We start from the raw sequence: 27,314 nt of genomic DNA, 5'->3' as shown, positions 1-27,314 counted from the left end.
CTGGTGTGCAACGTTTATTACAGTACACTGTGTCTAGTGACCTCTGCTGGAGCCACCGCTGAACTACACAATATCAACTTCAAGTTCAACATTTGCGACTTTGCTCTGCTCAGCTTCTCGTTTTACCCTTAAAACAGATGTACTGATGCCACTATTGGTTGGTTGGTCCCACAGTTAGTGTGAATGTTAGTACAGTAGTTAAACGAAGGGCCAACGCTGGGTTCTGACTGAAGCGAAACACCGATGCGCACGTGCTGATCTGAACTGCTGGGGAGCCGATGTGAGAGGACCGATGACGGAGAAGGAACCAAACGTGGAGAGAGAGGAGCACTTATGAAGAGGCAAGAAAGGAATACTGACAGATTCTCTGGATTACATTCTGCATAAATCTCAGAGTCTAACCAGAGCTAGACATGAAATTCAACACTTCAGTCATTAATTGTCTCAAACCTGTCTGGATTTGTTTGTTGAAATAAAAATGAAAACCTATTCCCTTTAGTATTGCATTCTTAAATAGATTTTAAATAGACATCTAATAATGTAATGTTAATAACTATTAAAGTACAGTAGACAGCACAGGCCTGTGTCTGACGGAGGAGTGAGAAGGGAATAGCAGAGCAGATATTAAGACTAGCACTAGGCCACAGCTGAATGTGGTTGTTAAAGTTTAATAGGCATGGTTAGCCACGTAGAGGGATTGACCAGCAGCACCAGCTCTTCCAGAGGACTTGTACTTTCCAAGGGCAGCCAGACCATTAGCCTGGGGGAGACAGAAGGGAAACAAAGAGAGACGTCTTAATATAAACCCTAAAGGATTTCGCATGTTGGTTCTTCTGAGGAGTCTTTGATTTGACTGACCTGGGCACGCTTGATGAATTCCTCAGTGCCAGCTTTCTCCTTATTCAGGTCTCCTTTCCATGCGTTCAGGGCGGAGGCCTGCAGGGCGCGGCCGTAGGAGAAAGTCAGCGCCCAAGGCTTGTTGAGGGGGCAGGTGTTGATGGAATTGAGGTTCACGCTAGCCTCCTCTTCAGACTGACCACCTGAAAGGAAAGTCACTCCTGTGTGGGAAAAAATATGCAGAAATTTAATACTTTTCATAAGAAGAAAAAAATCTAATATGTATTTTACTAAATAGTATCCTGACTTGTCACAATAAATTAAAAGTTTGAAAAATACTTACACTGTACAGTTTGATAAATGCATTCTCTTATTTCCATGACTCACCTGTAACGGCTGGAGGTACGGTGCGGCGCAGGGCAGTGACGGTAGCCATGGCGATTTCCTCGCTGGAGAACTTGGTAGAACAGGAGTGTCCAGGGGTGACCATGTTGGGTTTCAGCAATGTTCCCTCCAGGTACACATGGTGGTCTGACAGAGCCTTGTACACCGCTGCAAGGACCTAAAAGTAGACACAAGGAGTTTGCTATTAGAGTAGAAATATGCTGATAAGTATGCAAAGCAGATCATGACCTTCCAGATGCTTCACCTTCTCTGTGACATACTGGCAACGCTTCAGGTCATGATCCCCATCAGGCAGGATCTCTGGCTCCACAATTGGGACGATGCCATTCTAAAAAGTATGAAAGTAAAGTCATTAGTGGTTTTAGACTAGGGCTCAACAAGGCACATTTTAAGCGTATTAAAAAATTCTGATGTCTAACCAGATGTAAAAAACAAAAAACAAAAAAAAAAAACAACCTGCTGGCAGATGCTTGCATATCGTGCCAGTACATTCGCATTCTCCAGGATGGCCAGCTGAGATGGCGTGGTCTCGCTGATCTTCAGCACACAACGCCACTTGGCGAAGTCTGCACCGTCCTTCTTGTACTGAGCACAGCGCTCACTGAGCCCGTCCAAACCTGTGCATCAACACACAAGAATCTAGAGTTCCTGCTACACTTTGACTTTTTTCTAAAGTTTGTTAGAACATTCCCTCTGCTTTGGCTCACCCTGGGTGGTGGTCTCTCCATTTGTTCCAGCAAGTGGCACGACACCTTTGTCAACCTAAAAAAAGATGGAAAGAAATGTATATTAAACAAAAGCTGCTGAATTTCTACCATTCCTGAATATACAACATAAAAGCTCTTTTAGGGCAGTTTATCCTCACAACTGAAACTGATCTTTCAGGTTTTTCTGTAAACAAGAGTACATTTTTACATACATTGATTGATAAATTGATTGATTGATTGATACATTTCCAGTTTTACCTACCAAACTATGGGACTGTTTGGAGGCAGATGAAGTTAAAGTTCAAAAGTACTGTGTTTGAATCTAACGGTTCATTTCTGGGATACCTTGATGCCAACAACAATGCCGCGGTCTTTGATGAGCTTGGCAAAACAAACGCCATCATCACTTTTCTGGTAGAGGGTCTCATGGAAGAAGATGACCCCTCCGATGCAGCTGTCGATGCGCTCGTCAGCGGTGAAGAGCAGCTGGCGGTAGCGACGCCTGTTCTCCTCCGTGTTCTCAACCCCGATGGGGTTCAGGCGTTTCGCCATGCTGCCTGAAATTGGCACGCAATGAAAAGTTACTTAGCTTTACCTCATATACCTGCACACAAACTCCTACAATGTTCTTAGTCTGACTGAACATACCGGTGGACTCATCGGCAGCTAGGATGCCTTTTCCTGGAGCCACTATCCTCTGAGCGATCTCCTGCAGCTCCTTCTTCTGCTCAGCAGTCAGTGCGGGGTACTGGTGAGTCATGGTGGCTGAAAGAGAAGGAGAGGACGACATTTTATCACCGTCTGACCACCCAGCTCTGGCCTCTTTCTCATGCCTTTCTATTATTTGGGAAACGGCTGACTTGCCACAGCAGTGAGCAGAAGGACTGGCTGAAGAATGACAAAACTCTAGCAAGATGCATCAGAAAAATACTGAATTTCTCACAATCCAGTGATGCAGCATGTGTGAGAGATGTGATAAACCCAAAGGCAGCAAGCTGCGTCCTGCTGGAAAGGAAATGCTACATCTTCTACACTTAAAAATTTGAATTTATCACACTTCCTAACAGACCATGCTTCTAGTGTGGGTCTGGTCAAAGTGAAACTGTTTGGTTGCAGCCATCATAAAAAAGGTTTCTAGATCACGCCCTTCTTCACTCGGCAGAAGTAAGTGGTTACGCAACTCCTACCCCCACCACGTGTATCTGAATCACAGACTGGGGAGGGATGAGGGGTTATAAAACAAACGCTTCACAGACTCAGCTGCTGGGCTTGATTTCAGCTGCAGGTCTGGATGCAGCACGGCTCTACCCTAGCAACACTCTTCCTGTTTTTCCCAGTTAACACTATTACAGCATTTTCATTCCTTACATCTATGTAGTTGATTTACTGATATTTATTTTAAAAGAATGTAGTGTGCTTCCACCATTTTAGCCTCTTGTCGGTCTATTGCTGCCAGTATGTAACTACAATTCTCTTCTGCACAGGTAATGCAAAGTAAATCCACGCAATGCTTGTAAATTTCCACACATCCAGAATATGCCTGAGGACACAGTCTGGCTGACTGCACCAACTGTTGAAGGCTTCACTGATTATTGGCTTGTTCACAGCTGCACAAGTGAAATGCTATGTGTTGCCACAATGGATCAGGGATGGATTAAATGGCCTGATAGAGGACCAGGAGTTTAGCTGCGGTGAGCTGCTGGAATGATGTTTGCTTAGAAAGAGCAGGGCCGAAATATTTCTGTCATAAAGAGCGAAAAAGTTACTTTTAATTTAGTATAATAATAAGACAAAACTAAGCTATTTGCATTAGAAACGAGACCAAATATACTTGGTGAGATGTTGTATTTTTGCAGTGTAACTAAGGCTGGGTTGCTGCTGTAGGACGCCGAGGGTCATATCCTCCGTTAATCCTCAGCTTTAAGCTATGGGATCAGGGCCTTGGGAGAACACAGACAGGCCTCTCTGCAGGGCGCCTCTGCTGCAAGAACAGTTCACTACTGTTTGCCAAATTCTGCAGGGAGGTGAACCCAAACAGGTTAGGACAGAGTGCTGTAATCTGACACTGTAGGGGAACTGTTAGTTCACCAGTCTGAAGTGAGTGCACAATCTCCAGTGCACTGAATGAAATTGATAATTCATTGAAATCACAAGACGTAGTGTGTGTATTTTAGGTGTTCTCTTAGCCAGACAAGGAGTCATGCCCAGCAGACTCTGGCTTATCTTTAGGAAGATGCCTGCGTGCTTCAACAATGCATTTTTTTTTTTACCAGTTTCAGTGTGTTCAGGTTTCCAGTCACCAAACATTGCAAAATGATTGGTGCCCTGTGTAATCTACATTTTTAAGCCAATAGTTACAAAAAAAGGAAAAAGAGTATTTGTTAAAAAAAAAAAAAAAAGTATTATGCAAGTTGAGAGTGAAGCTTTTTCACATTGATATGGTTGCAGGTGACATTTATATTGAGAGGAAAAGAAAACCTGGAGGGGATCATGTGTCAGAAACAGCACACCTTGGAGGCCAAACATGATCCGCCAAGAGCAGCAATGGGAACTGATGGGAAATGTTATTGATGCCTATTCTATTATTCATCTGGGTTGGTTTTCCAGCTCTTAATTGATTTTCAGATTTCTAAACATGTCTATATGTGGACTGCAAACAGAAGACCTCCACTAGATCTATTATCCAATCCCTCTTTAAAATACACTTTTCACCTCTGGTAGATATAACTCAGAAAAGAAAGTAATATTTCAGTCACTCATTCTTAGAAAAAAGCTGTCAGTGATGACACAAGTGACCATGCTCAGAGAAGCGTGAGCAGATCAGCTGGAAACTGTAGCATTTTTATGCAACGATTTTCCAAATATAGTTCAGACTTAAACCTCTTCCATGGGATCATGTCTTGGGTCAGAATTAAATTAAAACATAAAAATGTCACAGATTTGACCCCATCTTGGCTAATCCTTTCGGAAGCCTTGCTACTAATTAACACCAAATACAGAATATAATAATGCTTAAGAATAAAGAGCTGCTTCTTTTAGCTCCTACTGGTTGTAGATGCTATTACTATTGATTAACAGAGTGAAAATCTGGATGGTCTCTCAGACACCAGTGATTATTTAACAGCCATGTATGGATCACATCATTCCTCTCCTGGTTTATCCTGTGCTATAAGTCGCCACAAGGCATCTAAAAATATATTTTATATGGTTTCCTACTTTCATTACAAATATGTTCCCATTTATTTCTGGATATTGATGACAAAAATAAGTGCAATTCAATATAACACCACTAGTTTGCCTGCTGTAATACCAATGTAGGTAAGGTTGCAGGAGACACGGATGTTTTCTGTTTAGCATCTGCTCCTATATTGCCTCTAGGGAACACTCAGTGCATTTGGGGAATATGAAAGGAAAATATAAAGATTGTCTTTGTTCCACAGACACTTACTGTGTGCAGTGAAACTTAGACTACAGATTTGGTTAACTAAAGTGTCACAATCACCGGAGATGACTGCTGAGCCCAGCGATGGTGTCCAGGCAAAAACAAAACATCTCCTAAAATGGAACTGGCTTTGGTGGAGCCAGCAGCCAAAGACGCAACAAGGTCCCTGTGAGACATCAAACCTTTTAAACGTAGTCTTCAAAGCGCATGTTACATGACAACAACCTGTAACCCGACTTGACATTTTGATTACACAAACTTCAAACATGGTCGTGGTTCCTGTAAGTACGGTTTGAGGAAGTGAGGAAGTGTCAAAGGAAGAGAAATATTCATCAAAGTTGTTTAACTGTTCTGAGATGTGCTTTATAATAAAATGTTTTCTTAATTAAAAAACAAAAAAGGGGGGGAAACAATTTGCAGATGGCATCTTTTGAGAGAGAAGCTGAGATTATTTTGTCAGAAGCTTGACTTTCTCAGTCACGCCTCAGATTTTCACTTCTGTCTGTTGCACAGTGGTTTTCCTCTACCAGGCAAACACCATGTCTGCATTGCGACATCAAGATACGTGGCCAACTCCCTGCTGCGTCACATGGAATCCCTTCAGAAATGAACAGGTAATGCCAGTTTGATCACAGAATACTATGGCAGTTATATATAATGTGTGCATTACAACAAAGATCCCCGCATGATTTAGGTAATTCACATTATTGACCCAAAATCTCTGTTGTACTATTCAGAGTTAACAAGTTCAAAATAACTAATTTAATTGGGCACGATTAAAACTTAACTACAGTAGGACCCACTAGTATTTATTACTTCCTGACTCTGAGTCATGACGTGTCTGATGCAACCATTTTCACCCAGCTAAGAACAGAGCAGAATGTAGCCAGAAATCAGGAAATACTTAAACATCATTGCCAACAGATACAGTAAACAAGTTACAGCTAGTCTGTTGTGAAGTATTACTGCAAGCTTTTAACTACAAAACACTTCAGGCCTGCAAACTATGAAGCCCAGCATTTATAAAGGCTATAAGCAGGGTTTTAACAGGCTTCTATCAACCGAATCAGGCTGGAACTGCACATATTAACATTTTAATTAAACAAGCCGGGAGAGGATGGCACAGTTAAAGGAAAACGGGATCTATGTTTTGCTCCACTGTCTGCATCATTACTGCCCCCCTGGAGATTTACCCAGCTTGTTGATGTCTCCAGGTTGCAAGCTATAGAGCTGAAAATGGCTCCTGCAGAGCAGCACTAGTCGGATTGCAAATTTTTTTTTAAAAAGCCTGCTTGCTTGTGTTTTTACCAGACAGGTTGCTGGCCTTGGAGCTGATGCACGTTCCTGTATTTGGGCTGTTTCTATCTTCAGACTTTGATCCAGCAGCACTAGCCGGAGCACTGCCCATTGCCCACTGATACAGGAGCCTACAGCAGATGTGACGGCTGTGATGCATGGTGCGGTTCAAAGAGAAGTTGACAGTTGTGAAAATGTGCAGGTTACACAACAGCAACATTTTCATGTTAAACACAGGAGACATAAGGTTGCTGTATATAATGTTATACGATTTCTAGAAACAAGGAACCGGATTATTTTAGGGATTGGGACTAACATAGAAAAGAACCAACAAGTAGGAGAGCTGGGTGTTGCTTAGCAACAAAAGGGGCAGTATAAAATTGTAAAAAAGTGTAAAAAAATAAAATGTATATATAATTTAAAAAAGGACTTCAAAATCGACTAAAAGATACTTGATTTTTCTTGTTGGCCTTCTATCCCATCCACATTTATGTATTTTCGGTTATTTTGGCGTGTCTCCTATGCCCGCCCCGCCATCGTCACATCAGAGGTCTACGTGCGCTTGAACAGATACACTCAGACAGGAAACGACTTCATCATCACCCTCCCCCATCATCCTCCACTGCTGCTAACCACGTTTTAATTCAAAATGTGTCATCGACCTGAACACGTTTCAAACTGCAGACCTACGGTACGTTAACTTAACTAACCGAAAAACCAGGTCCGTCACCTTCACTTCCATCCTTGAAGGTCAACGTTTGTAGGCCCTTCCTGTTGTGTGGTTCGTTGATCCTTAAAATGCGCAGCTTTCATATACTGTCAAATAAGCTTAAGAGCTCTACGCTGTTTTTAGAAGCCAACACGCAAAATAAGGGACATACGTCATAATAACAGTAGGAACAATTTGTGGCTAGCAAGCTAGGAGGACAAAGTTAGCTTGAGGTTGAGTAGCGCAGCATCACATTCCCATCAGCATCAACTCGGCCGTCAAAGTTACAGCGGTCCGATATGAAAATGTTACAATGTACAGCAGTCACAAATGGTAGTTCAGATTTGATTATTACCTGTTTGTTGATGTCTTCAGATGATAGAGCAGGTGAGCTGTAAGTGAGAGATGCGGAGCCGTCTCCTGTTTAACTGCTGCAACGCAACGTGACCCTTTACAAAGCCTCTCGAGCTGAGGGAGGAGCCAACACCCCTGCGTCATGTGATGGAGTGAAACTGCGTCTTTCGAGCATGCGCCGGAGAACATCCTCCATCTGAAAAGAGAGCAACGCGAATGCAGCATGATTCTGCAACTTTTCCAGACTGGCTGCTTAATTTTAATATGAAACAAACAAGCAAGCGGACTTCTAATAAAACACACGTCACCTTAAGAAAGTAGTTTAATTAAAAGCAGAAAATATGTCCAAATATTCCCAGATTACTACTGAATGCTGAATGATAAGAAACAGCGCTATTAAAAGTAATGAAGCCAAGGGACAATCTCACGTAATTTACGACGTCCCAATTCTCGAATTGTTTCATATTTTATCACATTTACAGTCATGAATTTCAATGTTTTGTTGGGATTTTATGAGCTCACTTAACACCTAGTTAGGATGGCAGACAATACTCGTGCAATCTACAAACCTGGGCTTTACAGGAAAGTAGCCAGAAGAAAGTCATTGTTGAAAGAACATGATGAAGTCCAGAGTAAAGTTTACCAAAATTGCCATTTATGCAGGGGACAGAGGAACATATTAATTAAGATCTCCAAGAGGTGTCAAACTTCTGTCGTCATGGACCATTTTGTGCAGTGATGTGTCTCTGACCCAATGCATCTGAATCAAATGTCTGAATTGCCTCTTCTGGTAATTGAGGTTCTCCAGATTCTTTCGAATAATCTTAATTGAGGTCTGCTGGAATAGAAACAAATTTAAAATTTACAGGACACTGGCCCATGAGAACTGTTGACACATGTGGATCAGACTGTAATATAAACATTTTTATCCTAAATGCAAAAAAGCTATGTGTAGAGAACTAACAGCACGCCTGAACAGAGTGATACATGGTGGTGGCAGCGGCATAAGGTGGCAATGATCATCCAGAGCGGAGACATGGAAACTAGACATCAATACTGGGAAACAAAATCTTGACTTCAAAAAACCTTGAAATGGGGCTGAAGTTCACATTGCAGGAGGACACAAAACAAATTGAATATTGACAATTTATGGCAGGACTGAAAAACTACTGTTTACCGACACTTTCAACATTAAAGGTTTAGATACTTTTGCAAGCAATGTTTTTTTTTTCTTCATTTTCATTTGAGATCAACAACAAATTTAATAAATAACGGTTGGGAATTGCACTTGTTTACCAGAGAGTTGTATCCCCTCTTGTTGATGCACTCAGTGAAAACTGTTGTTGCGCTCAGTTTGTTCCTAGAGGCCTCTTGCATACAAATTCTGGCACACGCGGTTGATACATGCCTGTTTTTGTAGCTGTGGCCAAGGCTCAATTCACTCTCTAGTTTCTCCATTTACAGATCAGACATACACTGTAAAATCTACTGGGTGGCTTATTTAACTCACAATTGGGTTCTCCAGTTTCAGCAGGGAACCTGTGGACTTCAAGCTGCTGCTGCTGCTGTTGGCATCTTGTCTTTAAAGCCTCTTAGTTGGTGTTATTGCTAATAGGTAAAGTTATTTTTGGTGTGGGCCTGCATATGTAGAGTACAGTAAACAATGGCTCCACAAGCTTAAAGGTCATTACAGCAGAGCCAATGTAGCAAGTCGAAGCTCTGTTGTCCATCTTTGTCATGAATTACACTTTCTGTATGCAGCTTTTTGACATCTCTTCCCTTTCATGAATCTTTACCATTTACTTTTTGTAAGCACAGGTGAATGAAAGCCAACTACGTTCAACAACTGGAAATGGGATGAGGAATTAATTATGTTGGATGAATCTTGTTCTCCTTCTGAACTGTGAATGACTGAAGAAGCCTCTTTAATTGGAACATAATTCCCACAGAGGAAAGCCCACCTACATCACCTTACATTACTACCATTTGTATTTTCACATTCTGTCACAGACTTCAGTGTTTATTGAGATTTTATGTAATCAACAAACAGATAATAATTTATTATTTTATTATCAAGTGTGTAGAAAAGAGTGAGGTGGGAAACTAACACTGCACATCACCTTGAACTCACCATGACAACTGCGAAATGAGGCAACAGCGTCATGCCTTGGGGATGTTTTTCTTCAGGGACAGGGACGCTTGCACAGCTGGATGATGGAAAGATAAAAGTTGCAAAATACAAGTTGACCACTGAAGAAAACTTATAGTTGGCTGCACAAGACTTAAAACTGGCTGCATGATTCTTGTAGTCCTGCTGCAAGCCAGGCAACAATGGAGGGATCTAGATCAAAAGTTTATTCAGACAATAGCTGCCACAACAAAGTCCTGGCTTGCATCCAATTGAGAATCTGTAAAAGTACTTTAAAAATGATGGTTACCAAAAAGTTTCCTTGGAAAAGAATGGGCCAAAAAATAAAGTCCAGATGTGCATCCTCAATGGTGCTGAAGACAAAAGCCCACCTCACTTTTCAGAATTGTATTTTTCAATTTAAAAAACAGGGGTCTTTTTTCTTCCACATCATGATGCCACATGGTGTCAGTTTCCACACAAAAGCCCAATAATATACATGTTATTGGTTTGTGACTGAACTGTGACACACCAGTGTTGTGTCTTTATTTTGGCTGTCAGCAAGGATCTTCTATTAATGGAGTGTTTTGTTTCAAGACAAACTGTTATGTAGCCAAAACACTGGTTTGGCTTTTATACGCATTGAAACATTAAATACATATGTTATTTAAAAAAGAAAGTATGTTAAATATATACTGAATCAAATTTAATTGTCAGTAATAGGAGCAGCAAAAAATATTTTTCATCTTTAATGAGTGAATTTGAAATATTAAATTTAATGGATTAAATCTAAAGAAATCGCTCTCTCCAAGTGTAGACCACCATCTGCTTACTTTAGGGTTTTAAGTGTCAATCTGTGAGTAAGGTATGTTGAGTAACTCAACTAAGTAAATGCACAGTGTGATTTCTTAACTGAGCAAGGATATTCTGCAATAATCTGACACAATGTTGGGGTGAGTTAGGCAATACACGTCCGTGCACCCAAAATCATTTCATCACAATAAAAAGACAAAAGAAAAATCAGCAGAACTCTTTTAATATTCTGTTTGTGCTACAAGGTAACTGCAAAAAGACATCATAACACATGAGGAAATACTCTCCAAAAATGTTTATATAAACTTTATAAAGAGGAATATGCTTATATATTTATAAGTATGTACACAAGCGTTTTGTGATCAAGAAGGTAAACTCAGAGTTGTGCGTGTGAAGCAAATCTGGGTAAATATGCATCATTTATAAAATCATAATATATCTAAATATCTGTTTAGTGAGGAAAAAACAATAGAAAATAGCCTTCATATTTATAAAAATATTATAAAGTTCAAAGAGAAGTTTAGAGCATACTCAAATCACTGTTTAATATCTGACTTTATGTGAAAAATGAAGCTAAGTAGTAAAACCAGCAAGTGCGCCCCTGAGTCACCGGTTGTAGAAAATAAACACAGAGTTGCGTGCGTGCTCATCAGACTCTAAGGCTGTTGCTTGCTTCACTCTGACATCAGGGGAGAAGTTCCTGCTGCAACCAATTCTGCAGGCAGGACAACAAAGGTAAGGAGGGGGAACGCATGACAGAGTTTATTTTCATGATGACACAGCATGATGGATGAAGGCAATGGTTTGAACATCCTCTCTCCTTTCTTAAGGGTTTTGGTTGGGTTCCACTATAAATACGGTTAAATGGTTAAACAAATACAACATAGTTAGAGCTATTAGCCTACCTTTTCAATTTAGTATTAAATTATCTTCGGTATTCAATGTTTTGCCAGCCGAACCATGAAGAGACTCTGGACGTTTTACTAACTGGGTAATGGCACAAAACCACTGAACAACTGCTACTAAAAAGACAGTAAACATTAAAAGGTGAACATGTAAAATAAAATTACATAAAAAAGTACAATGTTATTTCAGTGCCTTGCAAAAAATACTCTTCAGACTTGAATTAGTCACATTATATCATGTTATAACCACAAATATTAATTTATGAGTAGAATTGAGACAAAGCAACGCAAAGTAAAGCTTAACTGCAAAGTAGAAGGACAATTATTCATTTTTTCTGCAGTATACACAGAATTCACATGGTATACACATGGATACAGTTTATGTTAAAATGAGGACTCAATTGTTGTTCTGATCTTAGTTTCTATCTGTTGAAGCTGCTAAGACATTTGAAGGTGACAAAAATATTGTCAGTGGTTTTATATAAAAACAATATCTGGAAAAGTGTTTTATTTGGTGTGATTTGTTTCTTTGTAATTTTATATTTTTATTCAAAAATTCTTAGTCTTTAAAAGACTAAACTTTTCACATAGCAGAGAGTGTTGTCTGTAGATGTTGTATGGCTCTATGTTCAGCCAGCGTTTGCTGAATGTTGTCTTCAGACGTTTGTTGAACATTTAAGCGACATAATCTGAATGTTCAGTGCTAGCGAGGCTTCATCCACTCTGGTTCAGCTTCAGCTGTTCTGCAATAATAGTGTGCACACAGTAAAGTTTCAACATACAAAGCCAGTAGAGAAATACCCCAAAAGGATTTCCTGCTTCAGTTTTTAAAGTACCATGTATATTTGTGCTTCCACGTTACAATTATACATTACTTAAAAGTTGGTCTATCTCATAAATTCCCTAAAAAACACACTGAGGTTTGTGACTACAATGTCACAAAAATGGATACCTTTGCAAGGCAAAAGTAAATATGGGGGTTTATGTATTTAAATCCTTCATTTTTACTCTTCTAATTTTTAAGGAGAGTAAAAAATTAGGAACATTTGCACAAAATCAAAATCATTTGATGAAGGCCTTTCCCTTCCACGCTGCAGCCAGACTTGTAATCCGTCATACAAACACTTCCCTCCGTGCAACTTTCTCCTGAGTGGGCTGCAGCGAGGGGCCAGGCAGAGGTACAGCTGTGCGGGTGTGTGTGTCTCCGTCCAGCTGTGTGTCTGGCGTGGCGGCAGGGCTGAGCAGGGAATCAAAGTCAAAGCCCTTCAGAGGCAGCAGGGACAAAGTGAGGCCCCGTCGAGCTTTGGCAGCACGGTCTGGTCTCTCCCTCAGCTCCAAGATCACCTGATGGAGAAGAAAAGTTCATTCAGAAAATCAGAAAAAAAAAAACACTGAGCTTTCTTCAACCAGTAATTTGTTGGTTACCTGCACAGGCCGACGCTGAAGGAGGTGGAGGTCAAAAGATGTCCCAAAGAAGAATGTTTGACGCTTGAAACGTTCCAAGGTCCTCAGGCGTCGTAGTGGATTTTTGCACAAAAGCTGGAAAAAAGTATCATGATGCTACAAATTAGCAGAACTGTGACAAAACTATATTTACACGCACTGGACAAAAAGTACCTCTGTTATTAACATGGAGAGCGGTGAGCTCAGGCTCAGGGGCATTTCATAGGGAAAACTCCTCACTTTCCTCAGCATGCTGCAATGATCTGGTTCTGGAGCAACAGGGAACTGTAGAGGCAAACAAAGAGACAGATTTCATATAATAACTTTGTTCATCAGTACAAAGATCTTACATGCTGCCCAGAAGAATACAGCTCTGTTTTTCCAACCCAGTTTAGGCTCAGCTGTCCCTATGTCTGCCTGTAGATGAGGCCTGCTGGACACATTGGAAACAAAGGCTCACCTTCCCAGTGGCCAATGAGAACAGCAGGATTCCCAGTGACCACCAATCAGCTGCGTGGTTGTAAGGTCCACCACTGAGCACCTCTGGAGCTGAAGAGGGGTAAAAGAGAGAAAAAATCCCCAGAAGTTTTATTTTTAACATTCAGGTCTTTACTTTCGAAAAGAAAAGATATAAAAACAATCCTCAAACTGTTGGATTTGGCAGGTTTTCATCACCCATGTATTGGATGGTTCCACAGATTGTGAAGGCTCGGCCTCCTCTCTCCAGGCGGCGGGACAAACCAAAATCAGCCAAGCGGAGGTGGCCTACAAAAGATCATTTTCTCTGCATCATTACAGGAATTTATCACAATTCTCCACACATCCACCATGCTAGGAACTCGTTTTTATGAGTTAAAAACTCATAAAAATATAAACATCTTCTTCTAATAACTCTTGACCTCATTGCTAATAGCATAAAATACAAGCTGAGAGCTTTACAGTAAAGAGGCTTTCTGGAAGCTTCTGTGCTGCCTGTTCAGAGGTATGCTGCCCTGTTTCACTCACCGTTGTCTGTCAACAAGATGTTTTCCATCTGAAAGTCAGGAAGGAAAATCTGAGTGAGTCTACTTGTATTCATAAATTAATACGTACAAGACTGGCCAAATTATAAGACCCAAAGTCAATTCCTTTTCACAAATTATGAAAAGGATTCACACATAACACGGATAATATCCAAAAAGAAAAATAAAAAGTTTTAATTTTTATATATCCAGCTATGTATGAATGTTCTATCTTTATATTAAATTAATCAAATTTTCAGAATTCAAGTTTAAGTTTTGTGTACTGTGATTTAGTGTTGGCTTTAAATAAATGAATCAGTCATTTATTTAATGATTAATTTATTGTGTTATTTAAAAAAAAATCTCAGAAAATTCCTTTTGATTGGCAAAAAAAGTACAAGCAAAACTGTGCTATTATTATTTAGAGGTATTTAAAACTCATATTCTAATGGAAAAACAAATAATTTCATAAATGCATACTTTATACTCATATTTAACATTTACCTGTTCAGGAGCATTGTATAAGATATGGTTGTCATGTTTTATTTTAGGGCTGTTTGGTGATAAGAACATAATTTTTACTCGTTTATTTATTTATTTTCCCAATATATTTATTTATTTAATTTTGGCTGAAATACATGTTGGGTCATTAATTCAATAAAGCCAATAGTGCCACAGGTATCTACATTTAGGTCTGCATGGTCCAGTCAGAACAATACAAAATACTGCTTAGTAAGCTCTGAACTGCAAAACACTAGAATGATGAATGGAACAAAGCAAGTGGAACTAGTTCACACCTAATGCCTTAAAAGTGGGACATCTATTTCTAAAAAAACAAAAAACAAAACAAACAAACAAACAAACAAACAAAAAAAAACTCCCTTACATCTGAGGACAAACTACAGGTATAAAAAATTGCTTTTCTTTCTAAAGTCACATATTGTGTTTTCCTATAATTAGTCATGCTACATAAAATAACTTACGCAGATTTCAAAAGTAATATGCCGATTGCTTTGCAGCATTGCTGTGTGTGTTAAAAAAAAGTAATAAGTGACATCTTTGCTGGTCTTACCTTCACATCCCTGTGGATGATCCCAAAGTCATGCAAAAACCCTGCAAAATGAACAGTAAGTAATTATCAACCTATAAAATGACTATGTAAAACATTTAAGAAGAAAGCTAAAAAAAAATAAAAAAATTTGTATGTAAAACAAAAACAAAACAAGACCCCCCAAAAAAGGTTTGTTATTAAAATAGAAGTTTTATGGTGTGCTGTGGTGGCGCAGGGGTTAAGCACAACCCACATATGGAGGCCTTAGTCCTTGACGCAGCTGTCGCAGGTTCGATTCCTGGCCTTGGCGACCTTTGCTGCATGTCTTCCCCCTTCTCTCATTACCCACTTTCCTGTCAATTAACTATCAAATAAAGGCCACTAGAGCCAAAAATATATATATATAAGTTTTCTGGGTTTTCTTTTTTACTCTAAAAGGGTTAAATACTTCTAGAGTAAAAAGTTAAAACACAACGTATTTTAAAGGCTCTTTGCTGCAATCCATTTTCACCAACACGAAAAGTTAAATTGACTTGCAAATCACTGCAGAACTTGACTCTGTAGCTTTATTCTTATCACCTCCCTGACATAAAAACCCCCCACACTTATATTAAAATGTAGCATACAAACCGAGTGCACATCCCAGCTCTGCTGCAAATATTCGCAGGGTTTCCTCTGAGAACTGACCAATCATCTGCCAGTAGGTGTAGAGGTCCCCTGTGCTACAGTAGTCGCACACTGTTGGAGCAGAATACGGTTTAACATGAGCCTCTGACGCAGTGGGACATATGAGGAGCAGTGAAGGGCGGCAGAGGATGGAAAAAAAACACTGGTGAAAAACCTAAAGCAGGGAAACTTGTGCTAAAGTGAGGAACACCTACATATCAGGGAAAGCCTCTTCTGGTTTTCAGTCTGTTGTTGCTAATATGTAGAAGAAACTCCAGCAGCATGGCTACAAGAGGATTCTGGATAAAAGCATGCAGCAGGCCCTTTTATCTGTGGCATGTGTTTCTGTTGAACTGTGGAGTTCTTTTAACAGGGGGTTGGGAGGCAGACTAAGTGGGTCACACTTTCTGAGTCAGTGAGTAATTCTGAAAAAAGGGATAAATGCTCTGGAGGGAAGGGAAAAAGGGCAACACAGCTGAAGAACTGGTATGGTGGGAGTTGGAGAGGTTGGGAGCTTAGGTGAAATCCAGAATTTAAACACTTGAACTGAAGCATTTCTCTTATCATGTTCTAGGTGTTGGGATTGTGGGAAGATAACTCTACCGAAGCAGAGGGGACAGAAGGTGAAGTGAGGGGTTCTTGGGTTGCAGATTTGGGAACGAGTGGGATACTGCTAGCTGCCTGACTCACTAATGTAAAGGTGGCGCTGAGTCTGCCAGCAGTCCTGGAGGTCGAGGACAAATGGGTGGCGAACCTGACGCTGCAGGGGGCAAAGGTCAAAAATTAAATTCCTTAAAAAGCTAATTTCTATGGGTTCTATTCCTTCATTGCTTTTCTCTTTGCTTTTTTTTGCATGGGTTTTTTTTGTCTCAGAACTGTACTAAGTATTGGATACACTGAAACTTTCAAAATCAAACAAGGAACCTGTAATAAATTTAATTACAAGTGTATGAATGTTGAAGTCTACTGTGACATGAAATTAATAATTATATGTCTATAGAAACATGTTTGTAACAAAGTAAAAATATCAATAATTCTTTTAAAGACCTTCGAAGGCAGCGCTCACCTGAACTATAACTTCCTCTTTTGACTGCTCCAAAACCGCCAGCCTTAAAATCTCTGCTTTAGGTATAACCTGTTGGTGGACGCAAAAACAATAATGAACAAACTGTTTAAACTTTAGGTGGATGGCCATCTCTTTGGCAGCTCATTTTCATTCGATGGATTGATATCCTCAAAGATTGTTATGGTTTTTTTAAGCCTAACTGACTGAAACTTCTCCACAACTTAGTCCCTGATCTCTGTTGTGTCCTTTGAGCTTCACGATGATGTTTGTTCACTTTTGTTCTATTGAGGCCTTCACAGAAAAGCTTAATTTACACTGTGATAAAATAACACACAGCTGGGTCCAAATAGAGCACCTTAAAAACCGCTGGTTGACCAGAATTTTCTTTTGGGGAGTAAGACTAAAAAGGGTCAAAATACAAATGCACATCTGGATTATTATTTGAAAAAAAATATGGTAAAAGGACTAAACTTATATAGTGCTTTATCCAATCATATTTGACCACTAGCGCTTTACACTAGAGTCACATTCACCCATTCGCACTCACATTTATACACCGATATGCAGCTTGGTAGGAAATTTGGGGTTAAGTGCCTTGCCCAGGAGCACATCGACATGTGGCAGGAGGAAGCTGGAATCAAACCTACAACCTTCTGATCGCAAGACAACTACTGTACCCACAGAGCCACAGCAAAAATATATATTTTAAGCATTGTACATATATACTTTACATATATATGTAAAATTCATAGAATAGTAATAAAATGTATCAAAATGTGTGGTTGAAATGTATCAAAATGTAAAAAGGTTCAATTGTGAATAATTTTTCTAGGTGAAACCCACTAAAAAGACTAAAGTGTAAAAAAACAGCTCAGACAGAATATGATGGTATTTATGAATATTAATGCATGCAAATTTGTACCAGTAGACAAGTTCTAACAAACAAGAATATAAAATATTTTTTGTGAATTAACATGGCACATTTATGTTACATTTGCAGCATCAAATAGTATTCAATCTAAAATAACCCACAAGATAGAAAAACTACGATAGAAACTGCCACATCATGGCCTAAATAGGCTAAATAAACACATTATCGTATAATAATCAGGTAACAGACTCACTTTAACAGCATATGTTTTTTGTTTGGACTTGTCCCTCACTTTCAGAATGGGTCCAAATGAACCTTTGGCAATGTATCCCAGCACCTTGTCAGAAAAGAGGTAAAAATCATATGAGAATGCTTGAAAACATAGAAGATAGACAACAGAGCTGAAGTGTGTCTAATGAAGCAGATTTTTTATTTTTTTTACCTGAAAGTGTTCGTGCCCTGGCACAGCTCTGTGGGGGAATTCAGGCAGAAACATGGTAACGAAGCCTGGAAGGCTCCATTCTCCTCTCAGCCTGCCTGGGCCGACTCCCGCCAACCTGAGGACGTGCTCTGGCACCTCAGGGGCTTTTCCTTGGAGCATCCGACGCTGGCCCAGACGGAGGGCGGGTGGGGCCAGGCGGCAGAGGCCTTCTGGGATGGACAGGCCCATGCTGGAGAGGAGACCCCGCCATCCAGATGGGATGGGCTCGTCTTCAGCCCCTCCTGAGGCCCTCTGGTAGGGCAGGGGGACAGGACCAGTGATTTAATGAAGACAGACGCAACATTTAAAAGGTACCACATCAAATATCTAGACTAAAAACTCACCTGTTTAGAGTTGCTTTGGAATCATTATAAATAAAACATTAATCAACATTTTGATGTGTAACAATAGCTCTAACTTTGTATTTTTTGTATGTGTTTTTATGATGTAAAGCACTTTGAACTGCCTTTTTGCTGAAATGTGCTAAACAAATAAACTTGATTGATTGATATAAGCGTACAACAAGAGAACACGGTAATACTGGATATTAGAGAACCTATAGAGATGCATGTTTGTTCTAGTCAAACCTATTTTTTAAAGAACAAACAGTGTTTGTTCTTTCCCTGTTTTACCCGACTCACAGTCAGCCCTCATTCAGGAAGGCATCCAATACCTAAAAACATTTATTTCTTTAAGGTTTCACCTTGAAAAAGTTAGTAGACAATGAGGAAAAAGACTTGAACAGTACATTACATAAGATGCTATTGTTGAGTGCTAAAGCTGAGTTAGAAAAATGCCCATATCAGAAATAAATGCTCATTCTTAAGAATTTCTGAATAATTTTAGGCAGAAGATGATTCATTCCTGATGCACAGGAATTCCACAGGCATTTCTTCTTTTGGAACGCTTTGTCATTTCCACATGAAAATGTTGCACAGGGTAGTTTTTGGTTAAAAAAAAAGATTTGTAAAAGGTTTGTAATGGGATTGTAGATCCTTTAATTCTCCATCTTTGTTTTTAGATTGCTTTCCCCCAACTTCTGGTTCTGACCAGGACAGTTTTAATTTTTTTTAACCAATTTAATTTAATCAATATTTTTTCATAAGCTTTTTATATCTCTGTTTGGTTGGTCAGATTTGCATAGAATCGGGGGAAATATATATGCATGCAGTACTACTATTTTTATCAAAACCATAATTCATTACACAGCAGCACCGATCTCTCAGACAGGAAAAGTTATATGGCCTACAATAAAAAACACATATAAACCCAATACTGCCACAGACACAGGATGCAGTTGGCCTTTTGTATCAATATTTTTTATCTGGAAATAAATTATGTGTAGGGAGGTTGTTTTTTTAGACCTTCAAAGTAAAATCTTGATGCTATAGGAGCGGGATTCTTGTGGAAATATTTTATTGATTATGTAGGTAAATCCTTAACGAAAATGTAATACTTTAGTTTCGCATGCTGATTTAAAACAAGGTGAAACGGAGCCGTGTGTTCTAGTTGTACAGAAACCGACTTTGCATCCTGGTCACCAAACCATCGCCATAGAAACAGAGAGCGCCACACCTTAGCAACCAGGAGTTCCATTCGACTCACCTTCCTGTTTTTACTTCCGTCTGCCCCCATTATTATTATAATTATTATCAGCGTAAGGGAACATCGGCGCAGTAGGCTCAGTCAGTGCGACGTCTGCTGCTCCTCAGTCAGCCTCTCAATATGCGCCGCAGGACATTCCCGTCCCATTTCCAAAACCCAACGCACAGAGATGGCTGAAACGATTCAGGCCTACTGAAGGAAAGTGATATTTTTCAATATCATCAGCTCATCTGGCCTCCGTTGCAAAAAATACGAGGGATATGGCGACATAAAAAAAAGCAAGTTAATCCCAAATGTGGGCAACGTCAGAGCAAATCCGCCCACATCTCGGCCGTCCAGAGACTTTAGCGCCATCTGCTGGTCGGTGTAATTAAAACTACATCTGAATTCCTCAAAATCGCTTGGATTCAGTTGTGATTTTAAGAAATCCATAATCACTGTAAACAAACAAAGCGTTCAGTGAAATATTGCGAGATTAATTACTGAAATTAAGCCACAGGTTGCAGAATTGTCTACGGTTTCAGCCTGTAAATGACAAACCTTCAGAGTAGGATTAAAGAAAATTCACAATTTACACAAAATTAAGCTAAACACAGTGCAATATCTTAAATGTATTTTTTAAAATCAGAACATAGCCCTGTTAAAGGTATTTTTTTTCAATAATCTTCTCTATAAAACCACTACCTTGTGTTAAAGCAGTCCAACAAATTAAAAATATCTTTAAGTTCATTTAACAAAAATGAATTGATTTATTAGAGAACATTAATGAAAAAGCAGTTGTATATTTTATTCAGCAAATATACAACACAAATATGCACATTTTTTTCTATTCCATGGTTTTGGAATGAAAAAAATAAAAAAGGTTAAAGGGTTGTTTTCTAAAAACATACCCTGCATCATATCAAAACCACAAAATGAGGAAAATCCAAGCCAGTAGTTGACAGCACAAGTGCCTTTTATTTGGGACCTAGGAACATAAAAAGCAAACAGAGCCATCTGTACTTTCTTCTTCCACATATGATGTTGATCCATGCAACCAGAGGTTCTCTACAAAATAAACCAAACAGTTGAGCTTTAAATAAACAAGTAGAAAAGGTTTATGAATGCAGCAGGAACTTAAGATGGGAAGCTTTAGGTTCAGTCATCATCATCAAAGTCCCTGTTGCCTTGGGGAGGTTTGGGTCCACCTGCTGGTTTGGCCATGATAATCTGGAAAAGAAAAAAATAATAATTTAATATATTTTCTAAATGTAAATAAGAGCATTGAGTTCAACACAGCTCCTGGAATACCTCAAGGAAAGTTGAGGAAAGTTAATTTTCTTGTAGGATTATGTCACAAGACAAGCTATAATGTGGCCACATGTTACTAAAAGGTCAGATTTAGCAATTTCTCATTCCAGTCCAAGTGCTAATATTTATACATCAAAAATCTCTAAGTCAACTGAGCATGTCAAAATTCTCCACTCCACTATCATTTTGATCCTGCGCCGTTTCCAGTCGTACATGCAGCATGCCGTCACACCATTCACTATTTTGTGCAGTTTCACACAGCTGCAAACCTAGTGTTGTTAGAGACACACTTGGGAAAAGTTAAATCTCTTAAAAACGTTTTGGGGTGAAATTCAACATTAGTAGTGAGAGTCCAAACACTGTCAGTGTTCTGTGAGCCAGCAACTTTTCTGTTCGGAGACCTACTGACAGAGCGCTTTATGAGTACAAGTACGCCCTCTAATGGTGGGTTTCAAAATGATCAGGCTCCTCATCCCAACCGTCTTTGTCCCAGTGGCCTCTCTGCTTGGGAGTCTTGGGTCCCCCTGCAGCCTTAGCCATGATGATCTGGATCATATACATACATACTAAATCATCTATCTGGACTTTCGTCATTAGACTGCTGCTGCAGAAAGATAAGTTATTACCATGTCGACAGGAAGAAGATCCTTATGAAAGGAAAAACCTAATCAATCTGTCTTTTTAATTAAGCAACTATAGAAAGCAACTCCTTTCAATATCAGCTGGAGTAACTTTTATATTTTTCCATGTGTTTATACAGACCTGATCCACTCTCAGCACTGTTATGGCAGCGTTGGTGGCTAGTCTGATGGCCCAGTGTTTCACCAGGTAGGGGTCCAGAATGCCGGCCTCAAGCATGTCCTTCACAGCTGGACCTTCTCCCTACAGGGCAGTCACACCATCAGCTGCTTCAAATAGTAGGTTTTTAATTAAAATGAATTGAAATTATAGTTCATCTCCATCTCCTCACCTCGATGTCAAAACCGATGTTTTTGTTTCCCTCATGATGAGCAGAATACAGCTTAGAGATGAGTTCGTTCCCCTTCACTCCGGAGTTCTCGGCCAACGCCCGCGGCAACACCTCGAAGGCTTCAGCAAACTTTTTGATGGCGTACTGCTCCAGCCCAGGGCAGGACTACAGAGACAGGTAATATATGTAAGGTTGGGATGATGTGGACATCAAATGATAAAACAGCAGAACTCGACTCTCTGTTACCTCTCCAAATGAGGTGATCTGCTTGGCCAGCTCGATCTCTGTGGCTCCTGCTCCGGGTACCAGTCGTTTGTCCTGCAGAGGGAGAAGAAGAGGGGAACTGTAGCACCTGTCTCACGGCTGCTGAGCTGACAGTCTTATTCTACAAGTTACTTACCCTGACCAGAACCTTGAAGGTATTAACACCGTCATCCACAGCCCTCTCAATGTCGTCCATCAGATTGTCAGTGGAGCCTCTGATGACCACCGTCGAGATGGTGCCATCTTCTTTCTCTGTTAAAGAACGCAGCAAACAATAAGTCATGCATAAAAGTCCTAAAGGATAAATCTGGTCTAAATTTGTAAATTTAAGAAAAAGAGACTTGCCGTGTTTGAAGACCACCACCTGAGTGTCTCCCACCTCTGTGAGGTAGACGTTGTCGCAGTGACCCATCTCGTCCGGAGTCGGGGCCATCTAAGAGTGGATGACGTTAAGGTTAGTTTGGTTACAGTTCCCATATCTGAAGACAGTAAAACATGAGTAAACTCACCATTTTGGGCAGAGCTACAGCTCCCACGGTCTTGCATAACCTTCTGAGATCCCATTTGGAGTTCAGTCTGCAGGAAAGATTTAAAACTAAAACTTGAGAATAAAGCTATGGTAAAAAGGAAAGCATGTTTTTTTCAATTCAAGGATAATTCAAGGATGTGTTCATGTATTGTGTGATGGCACTATGCATTATGGTAAACATATCTACTTTGTTTCAGTCTGTCTACAGGACACTGTCCATGAATTTAGTGACTGGTTCAGCAATTTTCCAAACCAAAGTTCTGCTAATTTATTGGTTTTAACTCCAATGTTTTTTTTATTTTTTATTTTAGTGTCCAGCACTTTAACACTTACCAGAGAAAGTTAGTAACAGTCTTGAATGTTTTCCAATTGTAACCAACCTTCTCAGTATAAAATCCAGGATGTCCAATTGTTTTAAAATTGCTCCTTTTTTGCTTTCACTTTAAATCTTATCACCTGAGCCTCTGTGTTCCTACCTGACCACCATGAGCTTGTACTTGTTGGCGTAATGCAGAGCCATGTCAGCCACTTTGCCTCCAGTTACCACCACATTGGCTCCAGCCTCCTTGATGGCCTTCACCTGCACCTCCATCATGTCCTCCTCCCCTTTGCTGAAGTTCATCAGCTCCTGCGCACTATTTATCAGCACTGTGCCCTGTGGAGCAAGCAGCGCTGCTTTTAGGAACCAACCAAGAAACTTCAGCAGAATTTAAGCCGTGACACATTAAAATGCTGCCGTCTATTTTAACAGAAATTCAAACATGGGACTCATAATAGATGGAAATGATTTGCTATAAAATGTTTTAATAACTCAAAGCTCTATGAGCAAACACAAAACACATGGACTGTTAATTTTGTCATATACCTAATGCAAGAGGATATAGTTTCCAAGAGCATTATTAGAGTAGCAACAACGATTATATTAGTAATCGATGATTATTCAGATAAAAACTGACACTTCCTGTAGATTTTTCAGTTAACCAGTTAAGCTTTTCTATACAATATTAGAAATACATTAAGAGATGCAAATAAACAAAACAACTTCTTTTTAAAATTGGAAAACAAATATAATGCAATTATATATTTTTTTTTCCATAATTTTAGCTTAATTAATGTTCTGAGTACATTTGTCTGTTAGCCAATGGGCTTTTTTGAGTCTGTATCTGGTTTGAGAATAAAACTGAATGGGCCATGACGAATTTAACGAGTCAAGGAAACATCAACAATCACAAATACAGCAGAATGAAAGAATTATAACAAAAAAACCCAAACTTTTTTCTTTTAAAAGTCTGTTACCTTGGTCTCTGTCACCATGCAGTCAAAGGGACAGGAGAACACGGCGATCTTGGCGTCTTTAACAGATGTGATGTCTCCCTCTGCTTCCTTCTTAAAAACCATCCCATGCAGCACGGTGGATGCCGTCACTCCACAACCCTAAACACAAAACGGATTCAAATATTTATAAGAAAACAACCTCAAACGTAAACCCCCCCAATATTAAACAAAAACAGCCACTCACCAAAATTTTGCAAACTCTGACATTGTCAACATTGAAACTGCCAGACTCTGGGAAAATGGATACTGAAAAACAAACCAAACAAAAAACAGTCAGACACTGCTGTCAACCCGTTTTTACAGATGAGCTGATTGAGGTTGTCTAAGTTGCCAACTCACCACAGGCCTGTGCGATGAGGTTGGCGAGGAAGTCTTCGTTACCGTACTGTTTACTCATAACCGCTGTACGGATGACAGCCGTGGCCTCGGTAATGTCATGGAGGTTTTTGGCAGAGGAGCATATGCAGTCTGGAAGGATCTCCAGAGTCTTTTTACACGCTTTCTCATAACCATCAATGACCTGAGGTCAGAGGAAAACATTATGGTGATGGAGTGGGGGAAAAGCTGCATATGCTTTCTGCTGTTAAACACACAGCTATGGCTACATTCACTGGCATTATAGGCAACAATGTAAAAAAAAAAAAAAAAAAAAAAAAAAAAACTATATGTGACCAAACACTTTAATGTAGTCTCTAAAAATGGAATATGACTTGGCAGTAATATATCTATATGCAGGAGCAAATATAGTTCCATTAATTACTAGTTTCCAACTTGACTGTTTTCATTACAAATATCCGTCAAACTTTGTTGACATTCCGCTTATGTCCAAAAAACACAATTTCACAACAGTGTTGTTTCCACTAAATAAGAAATGCAATAAAGTCACACATGATCAGTCATTTAAAAACATCACTATCCTTTTTCCTGTCGTCTTCTTTGTCTTTTCTGCCAGCAGTAACATCAGGCTATTGATCACATGACTCACATGATGCGAAAAGTATCTCCATTGCATTTGTATAAAATACACACATTTCTATACAGCCGAAAAACCACTTCATCCTAGCTCAAAAACGTTTTATCAAAAAGCATGAGTTTTTTTAAATCGGCATGTTATCATTAAGCAAATTTATTTTCACAATTCCAATTTGGGCAAATATATGGTCAATAAAAACGCAGCTATCGACAACAATGTTCAGCAGCTGCCATGTGATCACCTCTGACACAGACAGGCCCATCCTCAGCAGCTCTTCAGCCAGCTCCAGCAGAGCTCCAGCGAACACCAGCACAAAGTTGGTGCCGTCACCTACTTCCTGCTCCTGCATGTGGGACGCCATCACTATCATTTTGGCGGCTGGGTGTTGCACCTTGAAAAAAAAGAAAGAAAAAAAAAAGTAAAAAAAGAGAAATAATTAACACATTAATTTTTCAGTTAATTTTGAGCAGATAGAACATGATGGTTATCAGAGAGTCTTCACCTCAAGTTCTCTGAGGATCGTTGCTGCGTCGTTGGTGACAAACAGCTTCTCCAGGTGGTTGATGACCATTTTATTCATACCTGGAACATTTGACAGTTTTTTTTATTATTTGCCTATCTGATTTTGGTACTAGATTTTTTATCTCTTCGAATATATTTTTGTCGGAGGAAAATGCTTACCATTGGGTCCATATGCAGTGCGTGTGGTCTGAGAAAGCTCCTTACAAGCTCTGATGTTACGAAAGACAGCCTCTTCAAGTCCTGAAAAGTGCTGTTTTGACAAAAGAAACGTTTTGGTAAGTTACAGTGTGCCTTCTACAAAAAAGGGAAATTTTCAGCTATATATCGATATAAAATTTGTGGTTACTTTTACTATGAATTTACGTTAGGACTTAAACAAATATTACAATTCCAACATACTTGAAATATCTGACTAGTGACGTTTTATTATCTGTACATTTAGAAAATAATAAAGTAAACTTTCAAAGCCGATTCCAGCAATTTGATAAAGAGCTGTTTTACTTATTTTTTGGCACCTTGTCACCAAAACAATTGTAAAACGTGGAAAATACAGATTTTTTAATTACAATTGTAGATCTGAGATACATCTGTTTTATTTCTGAATATTTAACAACTGTGTGTGACATAGCTTTGTTTGGATCTAAACCAGGTGCAATTTAAAACCTCAATTTAAGATGGTCAAAAACAGAAAAAGAAAAAAAAAACAATATTTTAGTGATTCTGTAACTTAAAATTCAACATAATCAATAAATTGCACAAAATGTTATGTTGTACTGCGTAAAATTTAAGATAAATGACAGCATCCACAAATAAATAAATGCAACATCGAAAACCACTTTTGCCAAAAAAAAAGTTTTATTTTTTTAATTAAAGGGACAATGAACAATGATTAAAATAAGATCTTTAAATATTTTTGCCAGAGTTGGGAAATGAAAAATTCTAATTTCATTATTTTTTAAAATAGCAGGAAACCTGTTATAGTAACTTTTGTAAAAAATAAATATGAATTGATATATACAAGTCTGGTGAGATGCGCAGCAATTAGTGAAAAGTGGAACAACTTGTAAAGAAAGAGATAACTTTATTTTTAAACTGAAGGTGAGTTTTATGGCTCCTTGTGAAACGAGCCATAACAGGATGTATTAGACATTCACAGCATCACTCTCAGAGGTGACAGTTAGCTGAAGGCTAACTGGGTGTGCCTGCAGCTTCATAATCATTTATCATTGCAGCATCATTTAACCAACAGACGTAGATATTGACATGTACGCTGATAAAGAAATGTCAAAGGCGTTTAAGAAACTGAATTTTGTCTTTTATTACGGACGCGGGACCACCAGCTTCAAGCGGCCTGCCTCTTTCTAGAAAGCTCCCACATGACTGTGAATGAACATGCTAACTCATGGCTAGCTGTAGCTAGCATGCTAACTTCCATGTTGCCCTCTTTAAAGTACTCCAAGAAATCTACATGCCGATTTATTCTGACCTTTGCGCCATCCTTTAACATCTGGGCAAAGCCAGGGGCCTTGGGGACGTGGAGAGCCATTCTTCAACGTTATGCAGCCCCGGTATCCTGGAGAAGCTATCCGCGGCGTGTGTTCAGCTTTGGGTACAAAGCCGGAGAGACGGAGGAGGTGCAATCTGAACCCAA

The 27,314-nt window shown here is 39.3% G+C and overlaps 3 protein-coding genes and 1 long non-coding RNA gene across 6 annotated transcripts; 1 reads left to right on the top strand and 3 right to left on the bottom strand.

Annotated features, from left to right (window-relative positions):
* Positions 1 to 3: 3 nt before the first annotated feature.
* aldocb (aldolase C, fructose-bisphosphate, b) lies at positions 4 to 7,866 on the bottom strand. The gene is made up of 9 exons (XM_015044979.1): positions 7,752 to 7,866; positions 2,598 to 2,714; positions 2,295 to 2,506; positions 1,950 to 2,004; positions 1,699 to 1,859; positions 1,487 to 1,570; positions 1,225 to 1,399; positions 859 to 1,058; positions 4 to 760 (listed from the first exon to the last, which is right to left on the bottom strand). Exons 2-9 carry the CDS (start codon positions 2,707 to 2,709, stop codon positions 668 to 670), a joined length of 1,092 nt encoding a protein of 363 aa, XP_014900465.1. The 5' UTR covers positions 2,710 to 2,714; positions 7,752 to 7,866; the 3' UTR covers positions 4 to 667.
* LOC106955033 (uncharacterized) lies at positions 7,065 to 25,427 on the top strand. The gene is made up of 3 exons (XR_001426489.1): positions 7,065 to 7,077; positions 23,956 to 23,962; positions 25,345 to 25,427. It is a non-coding gene; the product is annotated as an uncharacterized LOC106955033 (long non-coding RNA).
* On the bottom strand, positions 10,897 to 20,419 carry rskrb (ribosomal protein S6 kinase related b). Its single transcript, XM_015044978.1, has 13 exons — positions 19,781 to 20,419; positions 18,137 to 18,427; positions 17,948 to 18,031; positions 16,824 to 16,892; positions 16,448 to 16,517; positions 15,722 to 15,829; positions 15,113 to 15,153; positions 14,045 to 14,072; positions 13,715 to 13,804; positions 13,500 to 13,588; positions 13,214 to 13,324; positions 13,022 to 13,135; positions 10,897 to 12,940 (listed from the first exon to the last, which is right to left on the bottom strand). Exons 1-13 carry the CDS (start codon positions 19,808 to 19,810, stop codon positions 12,710 to 12,712), a joined length of 1,356 nt encoding a protein of 451 aa, XP_014900464.1. The 5' UTR covers positions 19,811 to 20,419; the 3' UTR covers positions 10,897 to 12,709.
* On the bottom strand, positions 20,713 to 27,314 carry cct8 (chaperonin containing TCP1, subunit 8 (theta)). Of its 3 annotated transcripts, none has more exons than XM_015044974.1 (16): positions 27,150 to 27,314; positions 25,823 to 25,913; positions 25,644 to 25,723; positions 25,383 to 25,532; positions 24,508 to 24,688; positions 24,353 to 24,414; positions 24,130 to 24,267; positions 23,310 to 23,488; positions 22,814 to 22,880; positions 22,650 to 22,737; positions 22,441 to 22,556; positions 22,287 to 22,358; positions 22,041 to 22,205; positions 21,833 to 21,952; positions 21,476 to 21,616; positions 20,713 to 20,989 (listed from the first exon to the last, which is right to left on the bottom strand). In XM_015044974.1, the coding sequence occupies exons 1-15, from the start codon at positions 27,207 to 27,209 to the stop codon at positions 21,509 to 21,511; spliced, it is 1,677 nt and encodes a 558-aa protein (XP_014900460.1). In that variant the 5' UTR covers positions 27,210 to 27,314; the 3' UTR covers positions 20,713 to 20,989; positions 21,476 to 21,508. The 3 variants fall into 3 exon arrangements, with proteins under 3 accessions (XP_014900460.1, XP_014900461.1, XP_014900463.1); XM_015044975.1 differs by having other exon boundaries at positions 21,480 to 21,616; XM_015044977.1 differs by lacking the exon at positions 21,476 to 21,616 and having other exon boundaries at positions 27,150 to 27,312.

This window comes from Poecilia latipinna, unplaced genomic scaffold, assembly GCF_001443285.1.
Source record: "Poecilia latipinna isolate Pla-1442-1.1 unplaced genomic scaffold, P_latipinna-1.0 Scaffold700, whole genome shotgun sequence".
Classification (NCBI taxonomy): Eukaryota; Metazoa; Chordata; class Actinopteri; order Cyprinodontiformes; family Poeciliidae; genus Poecilia; species Poecilia latipinna.
Note: the sequence above shows the minus strand (reverse complement) of the source record. Positions and strands in the feature narration are given on the sequence as shown.

Coding starts and splice junctions, on each gene's coding strand:
- aldocb (XM_015044979.1), bottom strand. CDS start 2,709: ATGACTCACCAGTACCCCGCACTGACTGCTGAGCAGAAGAAGGAGCTG. Junction 1,860..1,949: donor TGGAGAGACCACCACCCAGG/GTGAGCCAAAGC, acceptor GTTGATGCACAG/GTTTGGACGGGCTCAGTGAG. Junction 1,400..1,486: donor GCCAGTATGTCACAGAGAAG/GTGAAGCATCTG, acceptor GTCTACTTTTAG/GTCCTTGCAGCGGTGTACAA.
- rskrb (XM_015044978.1), bottom strand. CDS start 19,810: ATGGGGGCAGACGGAAGTAAAAACAGGAAG. Junction 13,805..14,044: donor CATCTTGTTGACAGACAACG/GTGAGTGAAACA, acceptor GATCTTTTGTAG/GCCACCTCCGCTTGGCTGAT. Junction 13,589..13,714: donor TGGAACCATCCAATACATGG/GTGATGAAAACC, acceptor ACCCCTCTTCAG/CTCCAGAGGTGCTCAGTGGT.
- cct8 (XM_015044974.1), bottom strand. CDS start 27,209: ATGGCTCTCCACGTCCCCAAGGCCCCTGGCTTTGCCCAGATGTTAAAG. Junction 25,533..25,643: donor CGATCCTCAGAGAACTTGAG/GTGAAGACTCTC, acceptor TTTTTTTTCAAG/GTGCAACACCCAGCCGCCAA. Junction 24,689..25,382: donor TGGGCCTGTCTGTGTCAGAG/GTGATCACATGG, acceptor CTCTGACCTCAG/GTCATTGATGGTTATGAGAA.